Source organism: Paralichthys olivaceus, chromosome 3 (assembly GCF_024713975.1).
Source record: "Paralichthys olivaceus isolate ysfri-2021 chromosome 3, ASM2471397v2, whole genome shotgun sequence".
NCBI classification, from domain to species: domain Eukaryota; kingdom Metazoa; phylum Chordata; class Actinopteri; order Pleuronectiformes; family Paralichthyidae; genus Paralichthys; species Paralichthys olivaceus.
This window is the reverse complement of record NC_091095.1, coordinates 19,383,559-19,407,331: the sequence shown is the minus strand read 5'-3', so window position 1 is coordinate 19,407,331 and position 23,773 is coordinate 19,383,559. Positions and strand designations below refer to the sequence as shown.

The 23,773-nt window shown below is 39.3% G+C and overlaps 5 protein-coding genes across 6 annotated transcripts; 4 read left to right on the top strand and 1 right to left on the bottom strand.

The window, feature by feature from the left end:
• The first annotated feature begins 201 nt into the window (after positions 1-201).
• pigx (phosphatidylinositol glycan anchor biosynthesis, class X) lies at positions 202-3,507 on the top strand. The gene is made up of 6 exons (XM_020081049.2): positions 202-388; positions 835-916; positions 1,004-1,139; positions 1,263-1,476; positions 2,135-2,235; positions 2,369-3,507. The coding sequence occupies exons 1-6, from the start codon at positions 325-327 to the stop codon at positions 2,504-2,506; spliced, it is 735 nt and encodes a 244-aa protein (XP_019936608.2). The 5' UTR covers positions 202-324; the 3' UTR covers positions 2,507-3,507.
• Positions 3,508-3,954: 447 nt separating this feature from the next.
• Positions 3,955-12,293, top strand: pak2b (p21 protein (Cdc42/Rac)-activated kinase 2b). Of its 2 annotated transcripts, none has more exons than XM_020081046.2 (15): positions 3,955-4,285; positions 5,218-5,602; positions 5,700-5,806; positions 5,925-6,075; positions 6,400-6,431; positions 6,536-6,649; positions 6,797-6,929; positions 7,048-7,111; positions 8,606-8,654; positions 9,028-9,140; positions 9,282-9,399; positions 9,512-9,611; positions 9,694-9,890; positions 10,906-11,043; positions 11,177-12,293. In XM_020081046.2, the coding sequence occupies exons 2-15, from the start codon at positions 5,413-5,415 to the stop codon at positions 11,261-11,263; spliced, it is 1,593 nt and encodes a 530-aa protein (XP_019936605.1). In that variant the 5' UTR covers positions 3,955-4,285; positions 5,218-5,412; the 3' UTR covers positions 11,264-12,293. The 2 variants fall into 2 exon arrangements, with proteins under 2 accessions (XP_019936605.1, XP_019936606.1); XM_020081047.2 differs by having other exon boundaries at positions 3,955-4,299.
• Positions 12,294-12,851: 558 nt separating this feature from the next.
• On the top strand, positions 12,852-15,612 carry rpp21 (ribonuclease P 21 subunit). The gene is made up of 5 exons (XM_020080488.2): positions 12,852-13,044; positions 13,150-13,250; positions 13,903-13,985; positions 14,155-14,289; positions 14,474-15,612. Exons 1-5 carry the CDS (start codon positions 12,988-12,990, stop codon positions 14,572-14,574), a joined length of 477 nt encoding a protein of 158 aa, XP_019936047.1. The 5' UTR covers positions 12,852-12,987; the 3' UTR covers positions 14,575-15,612.
• On the bottom strand, positions 14,424-16,611 carry aqp12 (aquaporin 12). The gene is made up of 3 exons (XM_020080489.2): positions 15,920-16,611; positions 15,227-15,343; positions 14,424-15,136 (listed from the first exon to the last, which is right to left on the bottom strand). The coding sequence occupies exons 1-3, from the start codon at positions 16,512-16,514 to the stop codon at positions 15,009-15,011; spliced, it is 840 nt and encodes a 279-aa protein (XP_019936048.2). The 5' UTR covers positions 16,515-16,611; the 3' UTR covers positions 14,424-15,008.
• A 1,172-nt stretch (positions 16,612-17,783) lies between these two features.
• Positions 17,784-23,610, top strand: LOC109625240 (nucleotide sugar transporter SLC35D2-like). The gene is made up of 12 exons (XM_020080395.2): positions 17,784-17,977; positions 18,259-18,292; positions 18,391-18,477; positions 18,766-18,833; positions 18,954-19,025; positions 19,133-19,201; positions 19,447-19,549; positions 20,771-20,863; positions 21,438-21,505; positions 21,736-21,814; positions 22,026-22,108; positions 22,316-23,610. Exons 1-12 carry the CDS (start codon positions 17,868-17,870, stop codon positions 22,419-22,421), a joined length of 972 nt encoding a protein of 323 aa, XP_019935954.1. The 5' UTR covers positions 17,784-17,867; the 3' UTR covers positions 22,422-23,610.
• Positions 23,611-23,773: the final 163 nt, after the last annotated feature.

The following is a 23,773-nucleotide window of genomic DNA, read 5'->3' as shown; positions in this document are numbered from 1 at the left end:
ACATTTAGAGTAAATATTTTTTTTAAAGAAAACTTCACTCGCTGGAAATATCATTAACAAACAAAAACTGTCTAAACGTGATATTTATGCGTAAAATTTGCAGAAAATAATTTCCCCCGTGATTGTGTTCGTTCTATTTTTCGTCAGGCACTGGCGCAGCTTCTCTGGAACTACAAAAGGTCCCTTCTTTATTTCTTTTCCGTAAACAGCTCTCACTTATTTCCGGGTTCAGGAATCCAACCTGCTGCAGTCTATTCAGAAACTTATGATAAATACTAGAAATAGTTTGTAAATAGGTGGTTGAAATTCTCCTTTAACATTTTAATGTATTTGATATTGCTCTCTTTGTTGACCTGGTTAGCAACATGTCAATGTTCTATCGAACAGGGTAAGATATATTGATATACTGCTTAACTGTTGCCAAAACTTTGAACTCAGTTTTGGTAAAAATGTATGATAGGTTAGGATAAACATGATGTTGACAGGAAGTCTCAGAAGGAAGAACATAGTGTAGTTAAGGAATATAATGTTGATTGTATTACAGTCTCTTGAATGAAAAAAACAATTATGGCTTTGTTGTATCTTTGGTCTTCCAGTATTGACTGTGTAGTTGGATATTTAACGTTTATTCCCCAATCCTAAAACCTAATTTCTTTATATTTTGGTTTGAGCTTTCGTATATCTTCTGCGGCATTTTCTTATTTAATGCCTTGTCAGAGTAAACTAAAAAGTAAACTGATTATTTCAGTCATAAATGCATTATTAATAGAATGAATGAAAAGAGCTCTCGCTTGTATTGTGATCTTCATCAATCTAACATGCACATTTTTACAGACACAAAGGATTGTGATCCTCTGAAGCTGTGTCTTGAATCCACATCAATGTCTGTGGAGCTTAGTAAACAAGGTTTCCACAGGTAATTGCTGAGCAGTTTTATTACTGGTACTGCTATGTTCACGACTTATTGTGAGTGAAATGAGTAAATGATTTTTGTCATGTTTAGGGAGGTGATAACCACTGTTGAGCTCAGCCCTGCTGTGCTCGGTAGTGTCAGAGTTTTGCTGGTTTATCGATGGCCTCAAGGTGTCTTCATCGATCCCTACCAGCTCGCATCCCTGAGAGATCAAAGGGATTGGCAGGTGAAACCCATACATACAACATCTTGTTACCTTTGATTAATACCACAAAACTGAACAGAAACAAGCAAAGCGTTGAAATAAATATCACTAACCACATTCACTATGTATGTTGCTTTTTGTAAGATATTGATCGATTCAGCCATTGACCTTGAGGAGCCTGCTCAAAAGACTTCAGGATTTGTCAGCTATGTGTTTCCCACCCCTGACGATCCAACTCCCAGGCTGCTAAAAGTAACAATTCCGATACATGGCCGCTATCACGAGGCCTCTTCTGTTGGGAAAACATTTACATCTGTCGACATCCAACCTCCTGAGCTGCTGCTACGGGATGACAAATGTAAGTGGGTCATTTTTATACTATGGCCAGATTAGCCACATGTGCTTCTGTTCTAAGAAACAAGTTATTAAAATGTTTTATCATATAGCTCACTAGTGTCCAGCTGGGAAATCAATATTTCAGCTCCTTCAGCAGTAAATAATGCAAAACTATGGGGTCCAATTTTGCTCACTAGACAGTGAAGTTATTAGTTAAAGGTCCAGTGTGTAAGATTTAGGTGAAAGGAAACTATTGGCAGAAATTTCATGTAGAATAATCCTCATGATGTTTTCACTAGTTCGTTTCATCTAAATTGTATGAATTGTTGTTTTCTTTACCCCAGAAAAGGCCTTTTATATTTAAATACTTTATATTTACATTTAGGGGACCCTCTCTACGGAGGCCGCCATATTTTTTACATTAGTCCAGACTGGACAAACTAAACACCTTTTGAGTTTTATAACAATTAAAGGCTGCCACTGGTTCTCTTTCATGTTTGGAAGGAGAGGGTGAGGTGAGGGGTGTTCAGCTGCAACATGCAATTTCAACACTAGATATGACAAAATTCTACACACTGTAACTTTAAGGATATATATCTGTACACACATATGTTGTTATTGACAGAGAACGAAATTGATTAATGGTGTAGTGTTAATCTAAAAGTCTTTCTTACTTCTAGGTTTGCAGCTGAAAAACTTGGAACCTTGCACTGTTGTGGATGCCCCCTGCAGTGTAGATAACTCAAGCACTTGTTCATGGGTTAAAATCCAGCAGCATCAGGTGTTTCACTGAAAATCTTATCAAAATGTTGTGTGTAAAAACATTTTTTTTAAAGTTTAAAAAAAATTCATCATACTAATTATCTGTTGTTTCTTTTTTTCCCCATTCAAAAATATCTTTTATCCTGTCGAAGCATGGTCCCGTGAGTGTGCAGATCCCAGTCGGTGACAGGTCTCTGGTGATGCCTGTGTGTGGTGGAACTCTTCTGGTCACAATGATCTGCTGTGTGGTGCTGTCCAAATACATGTGGAATCATCAAATAATTCAGTAATGGTCAGCATACCTTAATAGTTTACATAATTGTATTGTTTTGTCTGATACCGGGATGATTATGATATTGTTATATTCAGCAACATCAAATGGGCATTAAAAGATAACACAGACATAAAGAGACGGATATAATAGATCAGATGTATATCAATAGTTTAAAATGAGAAGTGAACATCCCCTGGAGATGACACTATCTAGATCAGGTTCCATAATTAGAGAAGTTTCAAGTCTTTCTCTGCAAAATAATCCAGATAACCCACCTTTTGAAACAGGCCTGTTACATGTTTTTTGTGGTTATAATCTTGGGTCAGAGAGAGTAGCATGGCCCAGGGCATAGTAGAAGATGGCAATTGTTTATTTACTGGGTTTGAAAACACTTGGCCTCACAGGAATGAGGTGTTGCCACCTATCATGTTTATAGGAAGCTCTAAATCCAATTTGCAAACAATATTCAAGATCCAAGTAACCAAAAGTAAAATCTACTCTCTTAACTTCCACTGCTCTCTATGCTCTGTGGTGACTTTTGTCTTGTTTAACTTAGGACAAATTCCTATCTTAATACATGTTAACAGGGAAGTTTCTTTTTATTCTGTTGTACCTTGGGTTGGGCAATAAAACAATATCAATAATTATCACAATACAATTTTTCATAGCAATATAACAAAGGTTCAATGTAGATTGAAATATTTCTTATGCATTGTGTAAGCACTGTGTGGAGGTATAACACAGGATTGATCTACCTCAAATTCAATCAAGTGTTTGTCTCTGCTCATAAAGTAGAGTTTAAAAATGCAACCAAGTCTTTAAACTAAATGAAATAATAATGTGACATTTATCTTGAAAATAGTTTATGTTTGACTTACAGCATTATAACTACAACCTTTTTGTAAAGTATTTTGAGATTCTGTGTTTAAACCATAGACTGTATATAAAGAGGTTTAAACAGATGAACATTACAGACGTACACAAGGCTGCTGTAAATAAAACAAATACATGTACGTACATGGGTATCATTCTTTTCCCCTTGTTTCCTTGTGTTTTTTAAATTTGCCCAAACACAGGTCAAATGTCACAATCACCTACAGGACAACAAAGGATGATATGGAAACTATATGTATATTATTGATCTACAGAACTACATTTGACCCATTCAAACATCTGCACCATATATGGACATGTTAGATTGCTACACTGGTGTGGATAAGAGATCACACTCATGGTATGCAATAAAAGTGTGCATCATGATTCAAACACAACCACGTCTCAGCTCAATTTGCACAAATTTTGCACAGGACCGGGGCTTTACACTTTTATACTCCAGGTAAAGCTGTATATTAACCAGCCTCTCCTTCACACTAAAAATGAACTGGATGATCTAAAATGCTTTGGAGCTAAATGCATCTTGTCACAGTCAGTTTCCTGAGTGTGATGATGTGAGAGTGTAGTGGTGTTGTAGTGTCATCAGAGCAGACAGGCTGTGATGTCTGCACTCAGATAGACACCATTCATCCCAAAGCCCCAGTACAGACTGAATAGGCTGTAGCAGGGCTGGGTCGGTAGTTCCGCTTCCCCTACGACATAGCGGAATAATCCAAGGGCCCAAAAGATAGAAGAAAAGTTGAATTGTAAATAGTTGCATTGGCGTTTCCTCTAAGTTATTTGTGCGCGGTGTGAACCAGCGGGGCCACATGTTCCAGAGGAGGTGCTTTTGACGGATTTACGGAGGTGCCACAGACCGTCGAGGATCGTCCAGGAGTCAAGTTGTGTTCAAGTTTAGCTGGTGAGGAATCTCCGGTGAGCTCCGCTGCTCCTGCTTCGTTAGCCTGAGAATAAAGCTCCTCTGCGCTAGTTAGCTCGTTGGCTACTTTACTATTTCTGCTTCCTCTGACACATCTTCACATTGTTAACTTCTTCAGGGGGAAACTTCACTTGAGCCACAAGACCAGTTTGCTATCAGCCGAGCACTTAACGCTCCTCTATAAAGATTGCAGACGCTAATGTAGCTTACCGTGCTAACGCTAGCGTAATGCTAGCACACTTGTTGGCCAAGTACTTCATGCTAGCGTTAGCCTGCTAGCCGCCCCTGTTGTTACATATTTGAAGGACACTTTGGAAGATACAAGCACCGATATATGGGGAAATAATGGACTGAAAACCAACGTGTGCACTCGGTATATTTTACCAAGATGCAACAAAGTGTTGCATGTCTGCCTCTATTACTGTGAGAAGAGCAACTTCCATTATTCTCTGAGTTCATCTGGGCTCATCTTTAAGAGAAACTACTCAGCTAAATAGAAAGTATTTTTAGTCAACACTGGACTGTGAAGAGTCTAAGATGTTTCACGATGAGCTGGGTGTACTGTTGCTGCTCCACCAACAACAGTCTCCCCTTGAACCTGTTGTCTCTTCTCTCACCCTCTTTATTTATTCACCAAACAATCGGTCGTCTTTACAGACTCAACACAAAACTCGCTTCACAAAACTTGAATCATTAGTAAAGATGTTTGTTGACACAGTGGACTGGAGGGTGGCTGATTTGAATCCGAGTAGTTGTACTTTGTGTGTGTGAAAGATGAAAACATATTGTGTAGAGTTGAGCTCTTCATTATATTGCTTTACGTTAGGAAGTAGTTCCTATGTATTTCTCAGCCTGCTGTATTTGTGATCTTCTTACAATGTGTATTATCTGCTTAACGTCACATATTCTTCCAGGTACAACCGGGTGCTTCCTGTCTCTTCCGCTGTCATCTTCTGCACATCCTCTCATTGTGCATGAGCACACCTGAGCCTCATGCTGATGTGAGCACCACCTCGCTCCCTCTCTTTTTGCTGCCCTCTCCATCCTTGCCCTGTTGTGTTCCCCTGCCTCGTTAGCCTTGTGAGGCTCTCGAAAAACTTAAGGCAATAATGTGTGATAACGGAGACCCTGAGGATAAACCCCCAGCCCCTCCAGTCAGAATGAGCAGCACCATCTTCAGCACCAGCTCTGGCAAAGACTCACTTTCAGCCAACCACAGCTCTAAACCGCTGCCTTCTGTGCCTGAAGAAAGGAAACCACGCAACAAGATCATCTCAATCTTCTCAGGGGCGGAAAAAGGTGAGACCAAAGTTTCGGCACCACTGAAAGAAAAATATCTAACATGACGTTACTCTAGTGTTTGTTTTCGGTCTAAGGGTTGTCATGCCACTTTCAGGTGGCAGAAAGAAAGACAAAGATAAAGAGCGACCAGAGATCTCACCACCTTCAGATTTTGAACACACCATACACGTTGGGTTTGATGCTGTCACAGGGGAGTTCACTGTGAGTTTTGATTGTTTGGATTTCCTTCTTTCTTTCTTTTTTTTTGCACTAACTCCTACTTTATGGCACTCGACATTTGACCATTTTGACACTCTTCTCATCTATTTTTTATACACAGGGTATGCCAGAGCAATGGGCTCGATTACTCCAGACCTCAAACATCACAAAATCAGAGCAGAAGAAAAACCCTCAGACTGTGCTTGCTGTTCTTAAGTTCTATGACTCCACGGGCAATGGTCGTCAGAAGTACCTTAGCTTCTCATCCTCTGGTAAGTTAGATAGAGGATTTAAGTTCTGTTTGGTTACTTACATTGTCACTTGGAATAATAAAATGCATCTTCTAGTTCAGTAGAGGATATTTGTTGCGAGGTTGTTCCACTAAAAACAATAAATAAAAGATTCACTTTTGTAGATACAAGTTAGATATTGCTTTAAATGTAATCTCCACCTTGTTGACAGGAATTTGATCAGTGTTACCTTATGTAATACAGTGATTAAATTGGCATTGCAATGGGTTAGACTAGAAATGAAATACTAGTTTAATCTGTCATCACATATACCTAAAAAAACATGATTTGTTAATTCATTCACAGAAAAAGACACATTCACTCCAGGGCCTCCATCTGTAAGTATTGAAGGACCTTTGAAAGTCACATGCTTTCTATTATTTTTTTTGTATTCTGTTCTACCTTACAGAAATTACAGACTTTTTTTCCCGTTCTGAATTAGCCTGTGAAAAAAGGCAGTGAACCCTCATCTCCGAATATCAAAGACATTGATGATGATGACGATGATGAAACTCCTCCTCCTGTTGTGGCACCACGACCAGAACACACCAAGAGTGTAAGTGACCTGCCATAGGTTGAGATCATAATTATTATGTTTGGGAATCATTGCAAAATGTTCAAATTGCACTTTCCTTTGCCTTCTTTGTGTACTTCATGTTCGTATATTAGTTGTTGTTGGTTATTGTTTTGGTTTGTTGTGTAGGTGTATACTCGCTCTGTTATTGACCCCATCCCTGCACCGAGCACGTGTCCAGACGGAGATTCTGCCTCCAAGGCTGCAGACAGACAGAAGAAGAAGAACAAGATGTCTGATGAGGAGATAATGGATAAACTGAGTAAACCTAATTTATTATATAAATATATTATCATAACAATACAGCAGTTTAAATGTCTTCTGTCACTTTTATTCGTCATTTCCTTATATTCTTCATGGGATTTGTTTGTGACTCATAGGAACCATCGTCAGCATTGGAGATCCCAAGAAGAAGTACACCAGATATGAAAAAATTGGGCAGGGGTGAGTGCAGATTCATCTGTTTTCAATGTAACATTTGATAGGATTTATGTTTTAGTAATGCCTCCATAATAATGTAAACGCCTTTATTGTCTCAAGAAGACCTATTTGGTCCCCAAGCACAGGTTCTCAGGTTCCACAGGTTGCATGACCTTGACTTTATTGACTGCTAGGCTCCACTAAGGTGCATTTAAACTGCCTGATGTCTACAAAGCTTTTTTTAATTAAATATATTTCATTTAGTATGGGAGCAAGTCACTGTTTGTGCTGAATGTGTTTTCTTGCTGACTATCGCATCTGAATATTCCAGTTATGTGAAGCAGAATGTGTAAATTATAGTGGCAAGAAAAAATATGTGAATCCTTTGTAATTATCATCTGGTTTTCTGTATTACTTGATCGTAAAATCGGATTTGAACTTTTGAAAAAAGCTGAGCAGTTGGAGTCACAGATGAAAACCAGCTTTGAGTAAAAGATTTTCCTGCATCATCAGTTTTGTATTTAATGAAGACAGATAAAGACACTGACACTAATAGGCTTGTTTCATGTGCAGTATCTCTGAATAGTTCAGAATAATTCCACCTATGATTTGAAGTCAAACTGGAAGAACACAGTTTGAAATCCTTGTTCTTACAGTTAGTTGTATAACAGCTTCCTCAGTTTTGGCTCAAGTTTTGTCTAAAGCAACATGAATCCACATGTTAAGGTACTGCATGAGCAAGTAGTTAACAAGATTGTGAAACTTGTCATAACCATGGGAAGGGGGTGAAAGGGCATCAGTAGTCTTCTGAACATAAGCCAGCAGTGGTTATTGAACCAATTAATTCCAGACTGCCACACTACTAATAGTTTAGTTAAAGTTTTGAATTAAAAGTACTTGTTTGACCTATTATTATGATATTTGATTAAGCTCAATGACATCATAAGATAATTAATATTGAAGGAGTTGTGTAAGTAGCAGGTGGAGCTAGAGCAAAATATGTTCTAAAATATTTTATAATATAATATATATATAATATAACAGAGACCATTGATCTATTGTGAGAGCTTGTTTGTGTCTTTGATTTGGTGAGATACTTGATCATTAAAAGCATTTGAGAACTTCAGAGAGAAACTGTTTGAACAACTCAGACATTTGAAAAAACGTAAATGGCTTTTTCAGAAGCCAAAATTATTAAAAACCACTGGTTTAGTCTTTGGCTATGTGTTTCAACAGCTTGTTATGTTATCTATTGTTAGACATCTTCATTTTAAAAGGAACTGAAGCTGACAAATGAATGTAATGGAGTATAAAATACAATTCTCTCTGAGGTGTGTATGTGATGTATCAGAGAGGAAGTTTGAAGTCGCATAAAGTGGAAAATAAGACTGCCAGTTTTAAGACTAAGAACTATTGAGTACAAACCTGAAACCCTTCTGTCTAGTAGATTTGCAGACATGCTTGAGTGGAGTGTTTGTTGAAATGTGGGTTGAAATAAACTTGTCATTCTTCTGACAGGGCGTCAGGAACAGTATTCACAGCAATTGATGTTGCAACTGGACAGGAGGTGAGGAGTGATGGAGACTGTAACATTAACCAGGGACACAGTGAAGTAATGTTGTAGACTGATTGTGATACACGAGTTGCATAGAGAATACTTACATACAGAAATTATTTCAGTGACAGAGCAACTAGTTGTACTACTAGTTTATATAGAAGGTCCTTAACAATCTTCACAATAGTTAACAATTTCTGACAAATTGTATTAATATAGCAACTGTAATACAAGACCTTAATAAGAAGTGTTTAAATATACAGTCAAAGAATCAGAGAAAGCAGACAGGTCTAAAACATCTGCACACAGATGAGCAGGAGATAATTTAGTATTGAAGAGTTTGGTTCATTCAAACCATGTGGTCTCTTACTCTGTCTTTCAACAGGTGGCTATCAAACAGATTAACCTACAGAAACAGCCGAAGAAGGAGCTGATCATCAATGAGATTCTAGTGATGAAGGAGCTGAAGAACCCCAACATCGTCAACTTTTTAGACAGGTAAGAGTCAGTGTGAACCCACAGCCTGACATCTAATGATGATAACATCTATAGAGGTTATCACTTTAACATGGTTGGATTTGATTTGTTGTGGAATGTAATATATTGTGTCTTAAATGTTTGATGTGGTGTGTTTGTCAGTTTCCTGATGGGGGAGGAGCTGTTTGTGGTGATGGAGTACCTGGCTGGTGGTTCGTTGACAGATGTGGTCACAGAGACCTGTATGGACGAGGCCCAGATAGCAGCTGTCTGTCGAGAGGTAAACTTCTCTTAAAAGCTTCATAGAAAGGTTCATAGAAAAGAAACTATAAATTAACTCCCTCAAAAGCTTTATGTTCAATATATTTCCTCTGTCATCTCTATACCTGCAGTGTTTACAAGCTCTGGAATTCCTACATGCGAACCAAGTCATCCACAGAGACATTAAGAGTGACAACGTCTTACTTGGCATGGACGGCTCCGTCAAATTAAGTAAGTCTCATTGTAAAGCCTCATAAACTTACAACACCATGTCCTTTTACTGTGACTATGTATTCACTCTTCTGTACGACAGCCGATTTTGGCTTCTGTGCCCAGATCACTCCAGAGCAGAACAAACGCAGCACCATGGTTGGGACGCCCTACTGGATGGCTCCTGAGGTGGTGACCAGGAAGGCTTATGGGCCTAAAGTAGACATTTGGTCGCTGGGTATAATGGCCATTGAGATGGTCGAAGGAGAGCCTCCCTACCTGAACGAGAACCCACTACGAGTGAGTAGAGAGCGTTTTCCGTCCTCTTGTGTTGTAAGATGAGCCAGAATGTGTTATTTACTTTAGTCTTGGTTATATGATGTGCTTATTTCCTTCACTTTTGTCATTTAAATCATTTGTACAATTAGAATATTAGGTTTAGAGACACAGTGTAATATTTATAATCACCACAGATATGTATTTTTAATACCAAGATGCAAAATTATTAGTGACTAATAGAGCAGTCAATCTTCCTTTATGATCCCATTCAAATTTAATTTATAATTATTTCTAATATTCAAACTATATAAAAAATGAAAAGTAATAATTTTTGATAACATTTTGCCTATTAGACGCGCCTCAAAGGTGCTGTTCCTCTAGAGATTCAGGGTCTCTGTGTTTGTTCGGTGTCTCGTGCTCTTTCTCCTTATATCTCTTTTTCTTTCTCTCGAATGAGGGTAAACAAAACCATATTGCACGCAATAAGCACGCTTCAGAGATGAAGCGTCATCCTCCCTGCCTCCCCCTGTGCAGTAACAAGATTTAAGGAATGAACCAAACACTGAAGAGTTGACTGAATGTTATCGGAAGTTTATTTTCTTGTATTACTTTTGTGTTTTAATATTCCAGTGTTCTTTCAATATGTCGGTTGAATCAGGCAACTTTTTACAGCTGTAGTGGAATGTACACGTCCTTCGGTAAATAAAATCTAGTGTTAAAAGAAGCTTTATAAGATATTAAAATGTCTTAGACTTCATTAACAGAACTTCAAAAATTTAAGTTGGTCTGCTTTATACAATAATGTTTGTGGGATGAGACATTACACACCTGTAAACTAAAATAAGAACCCATTATCTTATCACATGCTTTATGCTGTTGGCTTTTGTAAAGTCAGAATGCTCGGCTGTCATTGAGCTCATTTCTAATAGATGGCCAATTTTCCCCGGTTCAATTAATGTGAAGTGAATTGTTACCTTTTACTAGATTTCACAGTTCTTTGTGTTCTTTGTGTCTCTCATCTCGTTCACTTTGCCAGGCATTATATCTGATCGCTACGAACGGCACACCCGAGCTTCAGAATCCTGAGAAGCTGTCTCCAGATTTCAGAGATTTCCTGAACCGTTGCTTGGAAATGGACGTAGAGAAAAGAGGTGGAGGCAAAGAGCTGCTGCAGGTTATTTACTTTTCCTGTTACTGGATCTCTCTTTCATTGAAATCTAAAAAAGATTAACTAAGATAACATTTGAATTTATTCTATCTCCTCCTCTACTCCTCTTCTCTTTGTTGATTTCCTTCCTGTTGTGCAGCATCCGTTCCTGAAGCTGGCGAAGCCGCTGTCCAGCCTCACGCCTCTCATCCTGGCAGCCAAGGAGGCCATGAAGGGCAATCGTTAGCTGATGAAACTAGCTCCCCTGCCTTCCCATGCTGTGCACAGATATGTGCCAACCATTTAGATTTTGTGCCAGACAATAGGCTGAGATTGACTTGCCGCTCTTGATGCACCAGCCTTATAAGCCCTGAAAAACCTCACTGTGAAGAAGACCAAAAATACAGAGCACAACCCCACCGCTGTCCATATGAACTCTAGTCTCACTCAGACGTCAGAAGACAAGTCAAACTCAAGTGCTTAGTTTCAGAGTCAGTCGTAGTTGTTTTTGTACAACAAATCTCCTGGTGACATGTTAGGGCTAGGCTTGTATTTAACTTGGAATGAAGAAGATGCCTAGTTCTGTTTAGTTTTTTAATCAACTGCCTTAAACAAATGCAAAATGTTGCCTAATGTATTGTTGATTGTGTCAGTGTCTCTTTCCCCATGATTTTTACTACCTTTGTAATTTACCTTTTCAGCTTGTCAGTGTCTTAGTTTTTTTGATACTTGAATTTCATATGTGTCCCCTTCTTGTTCCGTACTGGGTCTCATTCAAAGAACACTCATGCTATTTCCTTCAACCCGTGTTTTAATGGACATTTTCCCTCATCAATTTTATAGGAAACATTTCAGTGCATTCATCATCGTGAACATTTGTCGTGTTCATGCCGATCTCTGATTGCCATCAGCTTAAAGACCTACTGTACCACTTCTTCCCCTGTATCATTAGACTCCTGATATCAGAGGTGCACCTTACAGGCAAATTAAATTGTTAGATTGACAGGGTTTATACTTTCTTCTCTATTGTTGTTATTAAAAATGAGTATTGTATGTTGAACTCTGTCCTTTGTGTTCTTCTGGACTAAACAAATGTGCTTTCTCCATGTGTATATTGTGTACTTCATAATTACTTTGACAAAAAAAAAACTATTGGCCATATCATTGTGATAAGCTGTCGAAGGCTGGTGAAGACAATTTGTTGACTGTTTCTTTTTCTCATCTGGATGACTAACAACTTTGTCTGTGCACTCGAAATAAATGCAACTGTTATTGCTTTTGTGTTTTGGTTGTGAACGTGAATGTGTGCAGTCATTTCACCTTTTTTTAAGACACTCACAGGAAAATAAATGAGTAAAAGCAGTGCTGTAGATCATTAACAATTTGCCATACCATTTTTAAATGGAATTAATAGGTGGTTTGATGAAAATGTGCTATTTTTGATTGGTATAAAACTTTTATTTATTTCATTTATGTTTTTGGGTCATTTGGATTTACTGAAATCTTGTGCAAAGTATGAACTTGAGTAATATTTATGCCATGATTGAATGTTGCTGATAAATCTTGATGGGCTTTGAGAAAGGAAATCAAATCCAAGGGAAGGCCATTATCTTATGTTATTTATATGAAAGGTAAATCTTCTGATACTTCTACTTTTGCATTACATTGAATCAAACTACAAAAGAATCGAATCCAAAATAAACTAATAATTAGTGTTAGTTATTCTCAACAGATAGTGAGGATCCAAATGTTTTGTATGTTAATAACTTAACTCTGAAGTGTCTTTATTTTAAATTAGTATATCGACCATTGTTCAGTGGTTTACGTTTGTTTGGCACTTTTATTGTGACGGAGTGGCCCGGAAGTGTAGCAGCCACTGATATTAGCAGAGCTCAGGCTGCTAACGCTCAAATTGTGAAGTTTTAACAAGAGGACGAAACAGAGACTGTCTTTCTCTGATATTTCAGTGTAATGGCACAACAGCTAAAAGACAAAGAAGCTTACCAGAGACTGAACTATCTGTACCAGGTAGGAAACGAACAGTAAAGCTACTTGCTAATCGCATGGCTAACGTGTTAGCCGTTAGCCACCTGGCTATTCACTCACTCGCTGTCCTGGTTTTTACCTCCACAGGCTGCTCACTGTGTTTTATCTCAGAACCCAGAGAATGTGGAGCTGGCTCGTTTCTACAGCTTCACACAGAGGACCGTAGCGAGACGTCTGGTTCTCAGACAGTGAGTTTCATCTGTCTCTATATCACTGCGGTCAAGTGAGCAGGCGTTCGTCTTTTCCTGATTTCAAGTGCGCCCGTATTACAGAGTGTATGGCAAATGCAGGTAGTCCATGATACGGAGCGAGCCAATCTTTAACTCTACTGTAAAATCACTTTGATCCATAATTTCTGACAAAGGTTGTCAAAAGTTGTCCTCAGGACCATCCTGACTGTGCACTCACTCAGCATCAAGCATATTTACTGTATCATTTTTGAGAAATTCAGCCTCAAAGTTCATTATTTTGCATTGAAAAAAGGCATTATGCTCTATATTTACTCTACTGTAAAATCCCTTTGATCCATAATTTCAGACAAAGGTTTGTACACTTGTGTATTTATATAAACTTCCACAGTTTACTCCTGCATGTGTAAAGTTCACTGCATTAGTAATGACTGCACTTTTTGTAATGAAACAACATATTTTAAATAATTAGCATTTTTTTAAGAACCAATGGATTTGGATTAGAGCCACAGACTTGTTAGTTTAAGTTGGAACACTGCTAAAGAGGACAACTCAAGTTTTTCAGGGGCCAGCTTTATTGTTTAATCAAGTTACATCTCTCCAGCCCTAAATGGGGTTTTCCATATCAGTTAATGTTTCATCTTTATTGCAGAGATCCATCAGTGAAGAGGACAATATGCAAGAAGTGCTTCTCTTTACTTATCCCTGGTGTGACTGCTACAACAAGACAACAAAGTAAGTTTGCCATTGAGAAGCACAGCGTCATTACTGTAGTTTACATTTCCCATGTTACTTTATATTGCATGCCGAGTGTAATGACAGATCTCAGGGTTTATTTAGCTCGTTTATAGAAATAAATATCTTATTCTGAATCGCTAATCTATTTTGGACTTTGTCTTCTAAGGGAAAAACCGCAAGACTCGCTTCACTGTTGTGAGGTGTCTCAGCTGTGGGCAGAGCAAGACACTGCTGAATAATCCAGATTATTGTTTATGGGTAGATAACCCCAAGGCTCAGATGGATCAACAAAAACAACCAGGTGATGAAGTTCAAATGAACACTATACACAATCATTACATCACTATCACTGTGTAAACTGGCTACACAATAATTTGGAATTAGAATCAAGCCACAAACTCACTTTTACTCAGGCAATTAAAACATTTTCCATAGTTTTGCACTTGGTACTGAATGTTTTCTTTTTATTCCCTCTTTGTCCACAGATTCAGGCCATTCTGCTCAACACCAGACAAAAAAAGACAAAAAAGCTGATGGGTCTAAATCCTCTAAATCCAGCACCACCCAGAGTAAAGACAGCACATAACAGCAGTTTCTCTCTTCTGACTTTGATATTTTGATGACTGATGTTTCTTTTTTTTTAAATAAAGTATATGCTGCTGTGTTGAACACGCAGAATCAGAGGAAGCTGCTGTATGTTTCTAAAAGCCAACTCTTCACTTCTGTTTTACATTAATTCCATTCTGTTGATTTAGAATATGTTTTGGCCTCTGAACCATCTGTAGCTTGTATCACTGCCTGTTATGGAGTCATTCTTGATGCCACCAAATGCTCTAGATTTCATTGAAAATAGCAGAAAACAATTGTGAAAGTTTGTACATTTTAGGTATTAATGTTATTATTATTATTGTTTATCACAATTATTTGACAGTTTGCAGATGCTTGTTAGGTTGAGGTAAAAATATCTTGACCAATTGTTATCTATTATCTACTTTCCTAAAGGGCTGATTGTAGTTTCTTTCACATTTTCTTCTTCTCTCCTTTGTCTCCTTTGGGCACTCTGAAACGAGTCTTCTGGAAATAGAGAAGGTTCTTGGCAAAAATCCTTGGAATATGACCCATGTACAAGAGCAGAGCCAGGATCATGCCTAGAAAACAGACCAGTCACTGTAAGCAGAGTGTTCACTTTGAAGAACTGACACTGACATGCATGTATATTGAATTTAATTATAGCTTACCCGTGAGCGGGCCCAGCCAGTAGACCACCATGTACTCTGTGAGGGTAAATCCAGGGCAGTGGAAGGTGAGGCCGTAAGACAAAGATGGATTTATATAAGCTGAGGTGAAGCCGCTGGCTGCAAAAAGGAAAATCAAATTTGTTAGTTTTTCTTTATGCAAAAGAAAGGGGACAACATTTTTTTATAACTGTCCAAAATACAAACATTTAAAGCTCAGAGCTTTAAATGTATGATAAGAAAATGAAGGTGGAGACCAATTGATTTAATCTTATTAATAATTTGATTGTAAACAAGTGATTGAAAACATTTTGTGTGATTATTTCATGTCACAGTCTGAACATCTGTTGTAAGTTTCTTCTTCATTAAAAGAAAAAACTGAAGCACGACCCTGGTGGTAACCGACTCATTACTGAAGAGTGGAAATAAACTTCTGGTCTAATGTTTTTTTTTTCCTATTGTTACCTTGTGGTACACACACTGATCTCAGATTACTGCATATTTACTGAGCCACAGGAGAGAGAAATCTGATATCCTAAATGTTTTGTTAAATTTTTTTTTATATGTATGTATATTTTTGTCTCCATTTTTCCTGCTCTCGTTTTCTCTTTTTGATAAATACAAAGTTTTGTTGTATAAGGGAAGTTTTGAAGGGTCATTTTAGAGATGAATGCTCCAGGTTCTGCTCAAATTTACCTGTTTGGGACAGGAATGTGAGGAGGACAGCGATCAGAGGGACCCGGATCAAAGCAGATCTGCGTTGCAGGTTTAGATGGACGAGGTGAAAGATACAAGCACAAACACACTCTGTAAAAAAACCCTGAAGCAAAGAGACCAGCAGGGAAGTGCTGCAAGATGAAGCCATCAGGTTTTTGATCATGTGCATGTCAGTCAGCTCCAGGCTCCAGTAGTACGCAGCAATAAAGAGGGCTAGATGGGCCCCGAGGAACTGGGACATGACCGACAGCAGCGTGGGAAGAATGCAGGCCTCCAGCTGCAGGAAGCTCAGCACAACCAGGTTAGGATTCCCTGATGCTCCACCACAGACCACACCGTGGGTCAGCAGGACCACAAACAGCATGGTCACAGTCACATCAGGACCCAAGCCCCCAGCCCACTGACCCACCTCTACTATGGTCTGCACCTCCAGCCAACAGCCCACCAGCATGAAAGAGGAGGCAAACTCCAGAACAAAGCTTAACTGGGGCCATTTTTTAAGAAATGTTCGAACTGAGGCTGCAAAAATCACCAGAGTCACAAAGTATCCGAGTGATGCGTTCAGTCCAGACATGGCTCAGGTCAGATTGGACGTCTGCTGCTGCTGTTTCTCGTCAAAAAGGAAACGTGTTTGATTCAACAACTGAGCTCTCTGTTTGACAACGTGGCACATGCAGAGAGACACTTCTTATCAGAGACACGTCAGGTTTTTCTCTCACAACCACCTGCCAAAATACACATGGGTCAGGTCAGGAAGCTGGCCTTCATTCACTGGTCATTTATAATTAGAGTAAAGCTCAAAGCTTTGCTTTGATGCTCCATTTCCTCTCCAGAGGACTGTAATACTTTGAATCCTATTTTTCGACACCTTGAATCTAGTTCTTTGTATGAAAGGTGCTTTATGCATAAAATTTCCTTGCTTTCCATTTATTTCTCCATCATGCTAAATAGCACAAGAAAAATGGGTTGGTCGTCCAGCTAAAGGCAAGAACGTGCAGCAACAGTGTATTGGAGTCTTAAGCAGTACAATCTTTTTACGCTTTTATCTTAAAATTATGACAACTGTATATCCTTTGTTGCACTGAAACACAAGTGACTTTACAAGGAGCATCTGACATTAGCGACAGTTATTTTAAGATATTGCAGTGAATTTGTTATACTTACATGGTAGGAACTAATTGCAATTGAGAGGATGTTCCAGGAAGAATGGGATAAATGGCTCAAATCCAGCACAAAGCTTGAAGACGCTTAACAAAGAAGTCTCTATTCCCAACTGCTGCTGAACGGATTATAAGGTTCTGAATTAAGAGTCAAAATATTTTTTATAAATGAGACACTTTTTAATAATTTTGCATGTTGATGTTTTCACTCCGTCATTAAAGTCTTATCATTAACTACTGTAAAATCACTTCCGATTTGTTTCAGATGAGGGTTCACTCGATCTCAGTAAATTGCTCCATCCAGCTCCTGCTTCAGGTGAGTGTGTGTGTGTGTGTGTGAGAGGGTGTGAGTGTGAGTGTGTGTGTGTGAGAGAGAGAGTGTGTGTGTGTGTGTGTGTATGTGTGTGAGTGTGTGAGAGAGAGAGTGTGTGTGTGTGTGTGTGTGTGTGTGTGAGAGAGAGAGAGAGAGAGTGTGTGTGTGTGTGTGTGAGTGTGTGTGTGTGAGAGAGAGAGAGAGAGAGTGTGTGTGTGTGTGTGTGTGTGTGTGTGTGTGTGTGTGTGTGTGTGTGTGTTAGCCAGGTGTTGGCTGCGCAGATACAATAAACCAGCAGAAGAAAGTTGGGTGTTGTGATGTTCAGACCCCTGAGGGGGCGGAAGTTGTGAAACGTGTGTGTGCGTGCTCGCGCATGTGCATGTGTGTGCGTGTGGCGGTGCCGTGATGGCAGGGGAAGAGCCGACAGTCAGAGAGGAGTGAGAACTTGTCGGGGATGGCGGACAAACCTCTGACGGTGTTCGTGAAGCTGTTCGCCGCCGGGTTCTACGGTGTCAGCTCGTTCTTCATCATCGTGGTGAATAAGAGCGTCCTCACGAACTACGGGTGAGCGGCTTTTATGTCGGTGACGCCTCTATAACGGTTATTAATGGAGAAGCTAACGTGTTAGCTAACCTAGCTTGTGGAAGTTGTGTTGGCTGAAGTAGCGGAGCCGAACCCCGGTGGAGCTCCTTAGCTAACGAGAACTTTTCAGCTAGCGAGGACCCCGTATCAAAGCTGCGTTTGTATTAGCACGTTAGCAAGCTAATTGAACCGTAAGCTGCTAGTTTACAGTGTGCTCAGACTGTAAGGTTCACTGGGACTAACGGGACTTTAACTGTTTGCAGGTTCCCTTCTTCAATATGTGTCGGCATTGGACAAGTAAGTTGAATGTTTCTCCCTCGTTTACATCAGCAAACACCCCCTGAAAACAGCCAGGGCTACAAATCGTTTTCAACTGAACGTGTGTCTGTGTGCAGATGTTGGCCACAGTGGTCGTGCTGTGGGTGGGCAAGGCTGCGAAGGTGATCAGCTTCCCGGACTGTGATGAGAGTATACCTCGCAAGGTGAGACTACCCTGTCCCTCTGTTTTTTGAATGAAACATGTCCACTGCAGGCTTCCATAGATGTCTTCTTCAGCTGGACAGTTTGTCCTAAACTCAAATAAAATCACTGTATCTTCATGTAAGTCAACCTTAAAGCAGATGATGTATATAATACAACAGGGATTTACATATAAAAACATTTGAGACATAGAAGCAGGGTGATTTTGTCATTTTGCCTTGCCAAACGAATTTTAACTATTGCATTGTGGCCCTGTCTGATGCTGACATATATTCTACCTTGATTTTCAGACATTTCCTCTACCTCTTCTTTATGTGGGAAATCAAATCACTGGTCTCTTTGTAACCAAAAGGCTCAAGTAAGTCTCCATCGCTGCACTACCCAGGCTGGATGATTCTTTTTAATTAGAATTAGAATTTAGAATTAGGTAGAATTTTTTTGTGTCAATAACAGTTGTTATCTATGTCCACTTCCGCAGTCTGCCGATGCTCACTGTCCTCAGGAGGTTCTCCATTTTATTCACAATGCTGGCGGAGGGATTTCTGCTCAAGTAAGACAACTCAAATTCCCTACAGTTATACCATGCCTTTCTCCTGGTACTGTATCATAGTCGCTCAGATTGAAATTAGTTGATCTTCTGTCTTTGATCTCTGACAGGAAGAAATTCTCCAGGCCAGTCCAGCTGACAGTATTTACAATGATCCTCGGGGCGTTTATAGCTGCAAGGTAAGTGCTGCATCCAGATGTCACAGCCGTTTACCAAAGCAGAATTACCTTCACTACAAAGGCTTGTCCTGTCATGATATATGTGCCTACTTTAGTGATATTGTCTTCAGGGTCATTAGACACATGTTGTTTATCTGAAGTTACAGGAGTTCTGCTCAAATAGATCATGCTGGCAGCTAAATTCTCAGTGACAGAGCACTTCTTCACTCCCTGGATCCTTTTTTCCTACTCGTCTCTGTCCGCAGCGCTGACTTGTCCTTCGACCTGCAAGGCTACGTGGTCATTCTCCTGAACGACGTGCTGACTGCAGCAAATGGAGTCTATGTGAAACAAAAATTGGATGCAAAGGTATGAGGCAGCAGCACCACCTGATGAATAGTTACCATTGTCGTGCAGGAGCTGTTTTTGGCCTTGGGCTGGTGTCGGTGAATTTAGAGAAACTAAACTGTCCTTCAGCCTCAGCTCAAAGGAACTCAATGTACACAGTTACCCTAAAGTGGTTCTTTTCACTCCTCACTAAGTGTATTTAATTATTAGATTTTTAAAACAGCCCTGCAGCTTTGTGGCTTCTTTTTTCAGTCATGTTCAGATTTAGTCTAGTTAATAACTGTATGAGTATCAACTTAGAAATGGCCTGTAGCTTGTTTAAGTCAGTCTTCAGTGTCACATGAGCAAACTGCTCAGCTCTCACATTACAGCAGAGACCGAACTGGATCCAGAATTAGTCTGCGATGTCTGTAGATCACCATCTGCCAGCACTGAGCTAAACTGTGTGTGTGTGTGTGTGTGTGTGTGTGTGTGTGTGTGTGTGTGTGTGTGTGTGTGTGTGTGTGTGTGTGTGTGTGTGTGTGTGTGTGTGTGTGTGTGTGTGTGTGTGTGTGTGTGTGTGTGTGTGTGTGTGTGTGTGTGTGTCACATTGTGAGGGAGTCAAGGTGGATATACACCAAACAATCAGATGAATTTAGGGTTCCTACAGGACCTTGACATTCTTGAGAGTGTGAGGAAACAATGGCATCCTTGAACATTTTGGAGAATAGATACAAATATTGTCTAGTCTATGAGCAATTTTCTCCTACTGTCTCTCAGCTCTTCAAATCAGGAATAAGTCTCTGTCTCTTGCATAATATTTTGTTTTGCTGTGCAAGAAAATGAGAAAGACCACATTGTTTGCTGTCACTGTAACAGCTCAGTTGCGAAGTGTTCACACATTCAAGCCCATGTTTATTTGTGTGTGACCCTCTGTAAAGGCTGCTAGTTCACAATATAGAAATTCTTAGCATTGTAACACTAATTAACCCTGAGCCGTGATGCTGTGTTGGGTCCTTAAATTTGAGGGAATTATGCAGAAGGTGCTTGAAAAGTCCTTGAATGTGATGTTAAGGTTGTAAAGTGGTCTGGCCTTGCGTGACATCCATATGCTAGAACATACTGGAAGACTTGTGAATAACCCTCTCTGTTCTGGCTGTGCTAATTTTTCATGTTCCTGTCGCTCCCTGTCCATCTGTTTCTGTTCTTGCTCTCTCTCACTCTCTCTCTCTCTCTCTTTCTTTCTCTCTCTCTCTTTCACAGGAGTTGGGGAAATATGGATTGTTGTATTACAATGCATTATTTATGATAATTCCCACTCTAATGTTTGCTCATGCGACTGGAGATGTGCAGAAGGTACGTAGTTTGACTCTCCAGTTGTTTTAGTGTTTCCCCTTTTTAAGTTTTGTTTCCAGCTATATTCATTTAAACAGCCAAACATCTTTAAAGCAGAGGCTAAACCATGAAGTCATGGTCTTGGTGCTGGCCAGTTATTACAAGGTTTAATCCCAAATTGAAGTGAGAGCACATATGTGAAGTCATGGGCGTCCACTGTAAATATGAGCTGTGTGTTTGTTGTTCAGTGTTGGCAGAGACCTTCTGGTTTGCCCAGCTGGGGCCCAGCAGCCAGAAAGGCACAAAGCTGCTATTATGCACCTAGTAGAGTTATTACAGCAGTGCCTACAACTCCCCTTGCCTGAACAACCCCAGCAGAGATACACACTACTATCCTTTAAAGCTAATGGAAACTCTGTTGAATATGTGTTGCGACATAAACTCCCTAACTTCTTTGTTCATGAACTATTTTTCGACTGAATGCCAGATCAGACAAGCTCTTAACTGAATTTACAATCTCTTTAGTTTCACCCCTGTTTTTATGTGCATGTGTCTTCACTGGTACAGTTTTCTCACAATGTCCCTCTCTTTTCAGGCCATTAAATATGATGGTTGGTCCAACGTGTTTTTCCTCACCCAGTTCATCCTGTCATGTATCATGGGGTAAGGCAGGCCAGAACAACAAGAACAAACAAAAACGAGCAGGATTGTGTTCTGTACCAGAGTTGAACATCTGGATTCTACCAAATTTGTCTTATATCAGCGGCTGAAATCCACACTCATTGCATCATTGTGTAGCTCAAATTACTCCACATTGTATTAAGATTGCGACATTTTATTTCATGCTCCAACAGGTGATGAATTGAGAAATATGATCACATTTTGTTTTGCAGGTTTGTCCTCATGTATTCCACTGTGCTCTGTACACAGTACAACTCTGCTTTAACAACTACGATCGTGGGCTGCATCAAGGTGAGCTGCACGTCAAGACACAGTCACATTACATGTCATTTAGCTGGGTTTAGCTAGAAGTTGCTTTGGATAGCTTTATCCAATTAGTGCTTTCAACATCTATGAGGGGCCATTTGGACACTTTGGCATGGGGGATTCGAACCACTGAACGCTCTTACCCCTCAGCCACAGACTTTACACAAGCTTGATTCATATTTGTGCTGTTTTACAGAATGTCCTGGTGACATACATTGGGATGGTGTTCAGCGGAGACTACATTTTCTCTTGGACCAACTTCATAGGTTTGAATATCAGGTAGGAAATGGATTCAATTGCTTATGATTGCTTGAAATGTTTAAAAGTCATCTCATTTATGTAGATGTATAGAGAGAGAGAGAGAGAGAGAGAGAACCAGTCTTATATTCAATGTTTTACAAAGTTTGGTTTTCCTGCCTCTCACTTACTGTTTAACTTAATATTTATGAGGTGTAACACAGTCGCTCTCTGTGTGTGTTGTTGCAGTATTGCAGGCAGTATGGTGTACTCCTACATCACATTCACAGAGGAGCAGACCAGCAAACCAAGTGAAAACAACAAGCTGGACATTAAAGGCAAGGTGGTTGTATGACAGAGACACTGGATTTAATTATTTTTATGCTGACGAACAAGAAAATTCTATTTTTAGCACGACTTTTATTTATGGACTCTTTTAGAGACAAAGCTGATAGAACGGTGTTATGGTGAAATCAATGCCTTCACCATGACTCCTTCTGCTGTTGCCATGGTAAGGAACCCCTCCAGTGGGATTGTGGGTTGATTTATATTTTTTGATGTAGTTTTCTTTTTAAATATTTGTATTTTGATACTGTGCTTGTGAGTTTTAAGAAGGGAAACATGGAAGCAGTGATATTTATGTTAGAACAATCTTTGACAGTTTGACAGACTAAACAGTAAATGTTGGGATGATGTAAGTTTCCTGAACACAACAGCGAACAGCTGGAGCGACCGATCGTTAGAAGCTTGGGTGTTTACTGATGAATCGTGGGAATAGTATGTAATGCTTATTTTAAAGGCACAATCCTTATTTTTCTGTTTTTGCTGTTTACAAGAAATGTAACTATAGATGCCTTCTAAGAACAGTGAGATGCACTGGCACTGTCATTGTCTGTTATTTCAGATTTACGTACTTCTTTTTGAGTTTTGCGGATACACTGTTACAAGCGTTTTACAGATGGACGGCAAAATGACAGTGATCGAACCTCATCCTATAAACACCCAAAATGGATGTGCAGTGGGCTGTCAATTCCCATCAAGGATTGTGGCTTTTAATATTGTTGCTGCCTCCTCTTGGGACATAATTTAAAGTTAACAGTTGAATGTTTGTTGTGGATGTCAGTGATTCTCTTTATGCAGAATTAACAAACAAGGGGACCCATTTCTTTTCATTTTTGACACAGTGTTATCGCACTTTTAACTGAGGTAGCTCCTGCAAAAGGCTGAAACTGAATGCCTCACCTACATTTATATGTTGATATATGAGATTATCGTACTTGAAATGTAAATTTTAGGTTATTTCAAGAGAAACATGGTTATCTTAACCTTAAGTAGTCAGGTACGAGTATTGTCTTTTTTCTTCCTTTTTTTAAAACATTTTTATCTACATCATTTTATATTTATTACTTTTTTAGACTAATATTCACTTTTATAGATGGTATGACTTGTTAAGTGTGGATGGTGATCTCATCTCACAGTAACGATGGATTTTTAGCTGGAAAACAGTGATGTATTTTTACATTAAAACAAACCTGTTGACACAATGGACTCTTTGTATTTGTTAAAAACAAAGGGATTTTGGTAGCTTTCAACATATTCTGAGACTACCTGTGAGAACTGCATTTTATCTCATCAATGTTTTTTTCTGTTTCTACCACTAGATGTCACTAAAATCAGACATTTTCAAACTTGGAAATCAGACCACGT

What these genes read in the sequence shown, in the direction of transcription:
- pigx (XM_020081049.2), top strand. Translation starts at nt 325, where the DNA reads ATGTATTTGATATTGCTCTCTTTGTTGACCTGGTTAGCAACATGTCAA. An exon ending in AGTAAACAAGGTTTCCACAG is followed by an intron (nt 917 to 1,003) that starts GTAATTGCTGAG and finishes TGTCATGTTTAG; the next exon opens with GGAGGTGATAACCACTGTTG. An exon ending in TTAAAATCCAGCAGCATCAG is followed by an intron (nt 2,236 to 2,368) that starts GTGTTTCACTGA and finishes ATCCTGTCGAAG; the next exon opens with CATGGTCCCGTGAGTGTGCA.
- pak2b (XM_020081046.2), top strand. Translation starts at nt 5,413, where the DNA reads ATGTGTGATAACGGAGACCCTGAGGATAAACCCCCAGCCCCTCCAGTC. An exon ending in TCACTCCAGGGCCTCCATCT is followed by an intron (nt 6,432 to 6,535) that starts GTAAGTATTGAA and finishes GTTCTGAATTAG; the next exon opens with CCTGTGAAAAAAGGCAGTGA. An exon ending in TATGAAAAAATTGGGCAGGG is followed by an intron (nt 7,112 to 8,605) that starts GTGAGTGCAGAT and finishes TTCTTCTGACAG; the next exon opens with GGCGTCAGGAACAGTATTCA.
- rpp21 (XM_020080488.2), top strand. Translation starts at nt 12,988, where the DNA reads ATGGCACAACAGCTAAAAGACAAAGAAGCTTACCAGAGACTGAACTAT. An exon ending in GACTGAACTATCTGTACCAG is followed by an intron (nt 13,045 to 13,149) that starts GTAGGAAACGAA and finishes TTACCTCCACAG; the next exon opens with GCTGCTCACTGTGTTTTATC. An exon ending in GGATCAACAAAAACAACCAG is followed by an intron (nt 14,290 to 14,473) that starts GTGATGAAGTTC and finishes CTTTGTCCACAG; the next exon opens with ATTCAGGCCATTCTGCTCAA.
- aqp12 (XM_020080489.2), bottom strand. Translation starts at nt 16,514, where the DNA reads ATGTCTGGACTGAACGCATCACTCGGATACTTTGTGACTCTGGTGATT. An exon ending in CACATTCCTGTCCCAAACAG is followed by an intron (nt 15,344 to 15,919) that starts GTAAATTTGAGC and finishes TCCTTTTTGCAG; the next exon opens with CCAGCGGCTTCACCTCAGCT. An exon ending in CTGGCTGGGCCCGCTCACGG is followed by an intron (nt 15,137 to 15,226) that starts GTAAGCTATAAT and finishes TCTGTTTTCTAG; the next exon opens with GCATGATCCTGGCTCTGCTC.
- LOC109625240 (XM_020080395.2), top strand. Translation starts at nt 17,868, where the DNA reads ATGGCGGACAAACCTCTGACGGTGTTCGTGAAGCTGTTCGCCGCCGGG. An exon ending in ATGAGAGTATACCTCGCAAG is followed by an intron (nt 18,478 to 18,765) that starts GTGAGACTACCC and finishes CTTGATTTTCAG; the next exon opens with ACATTTCCTCTACCTCTTCT. An exon ending in GGGGCGTTTATAGCTGCAAG is followed by an intron (nt 19,202 to 19,446) that starts GTAAGTGCTGCA and finishes CTCTGTCCGCAG; the next exon opens with CGCTGACTTGTCCTTCGACC.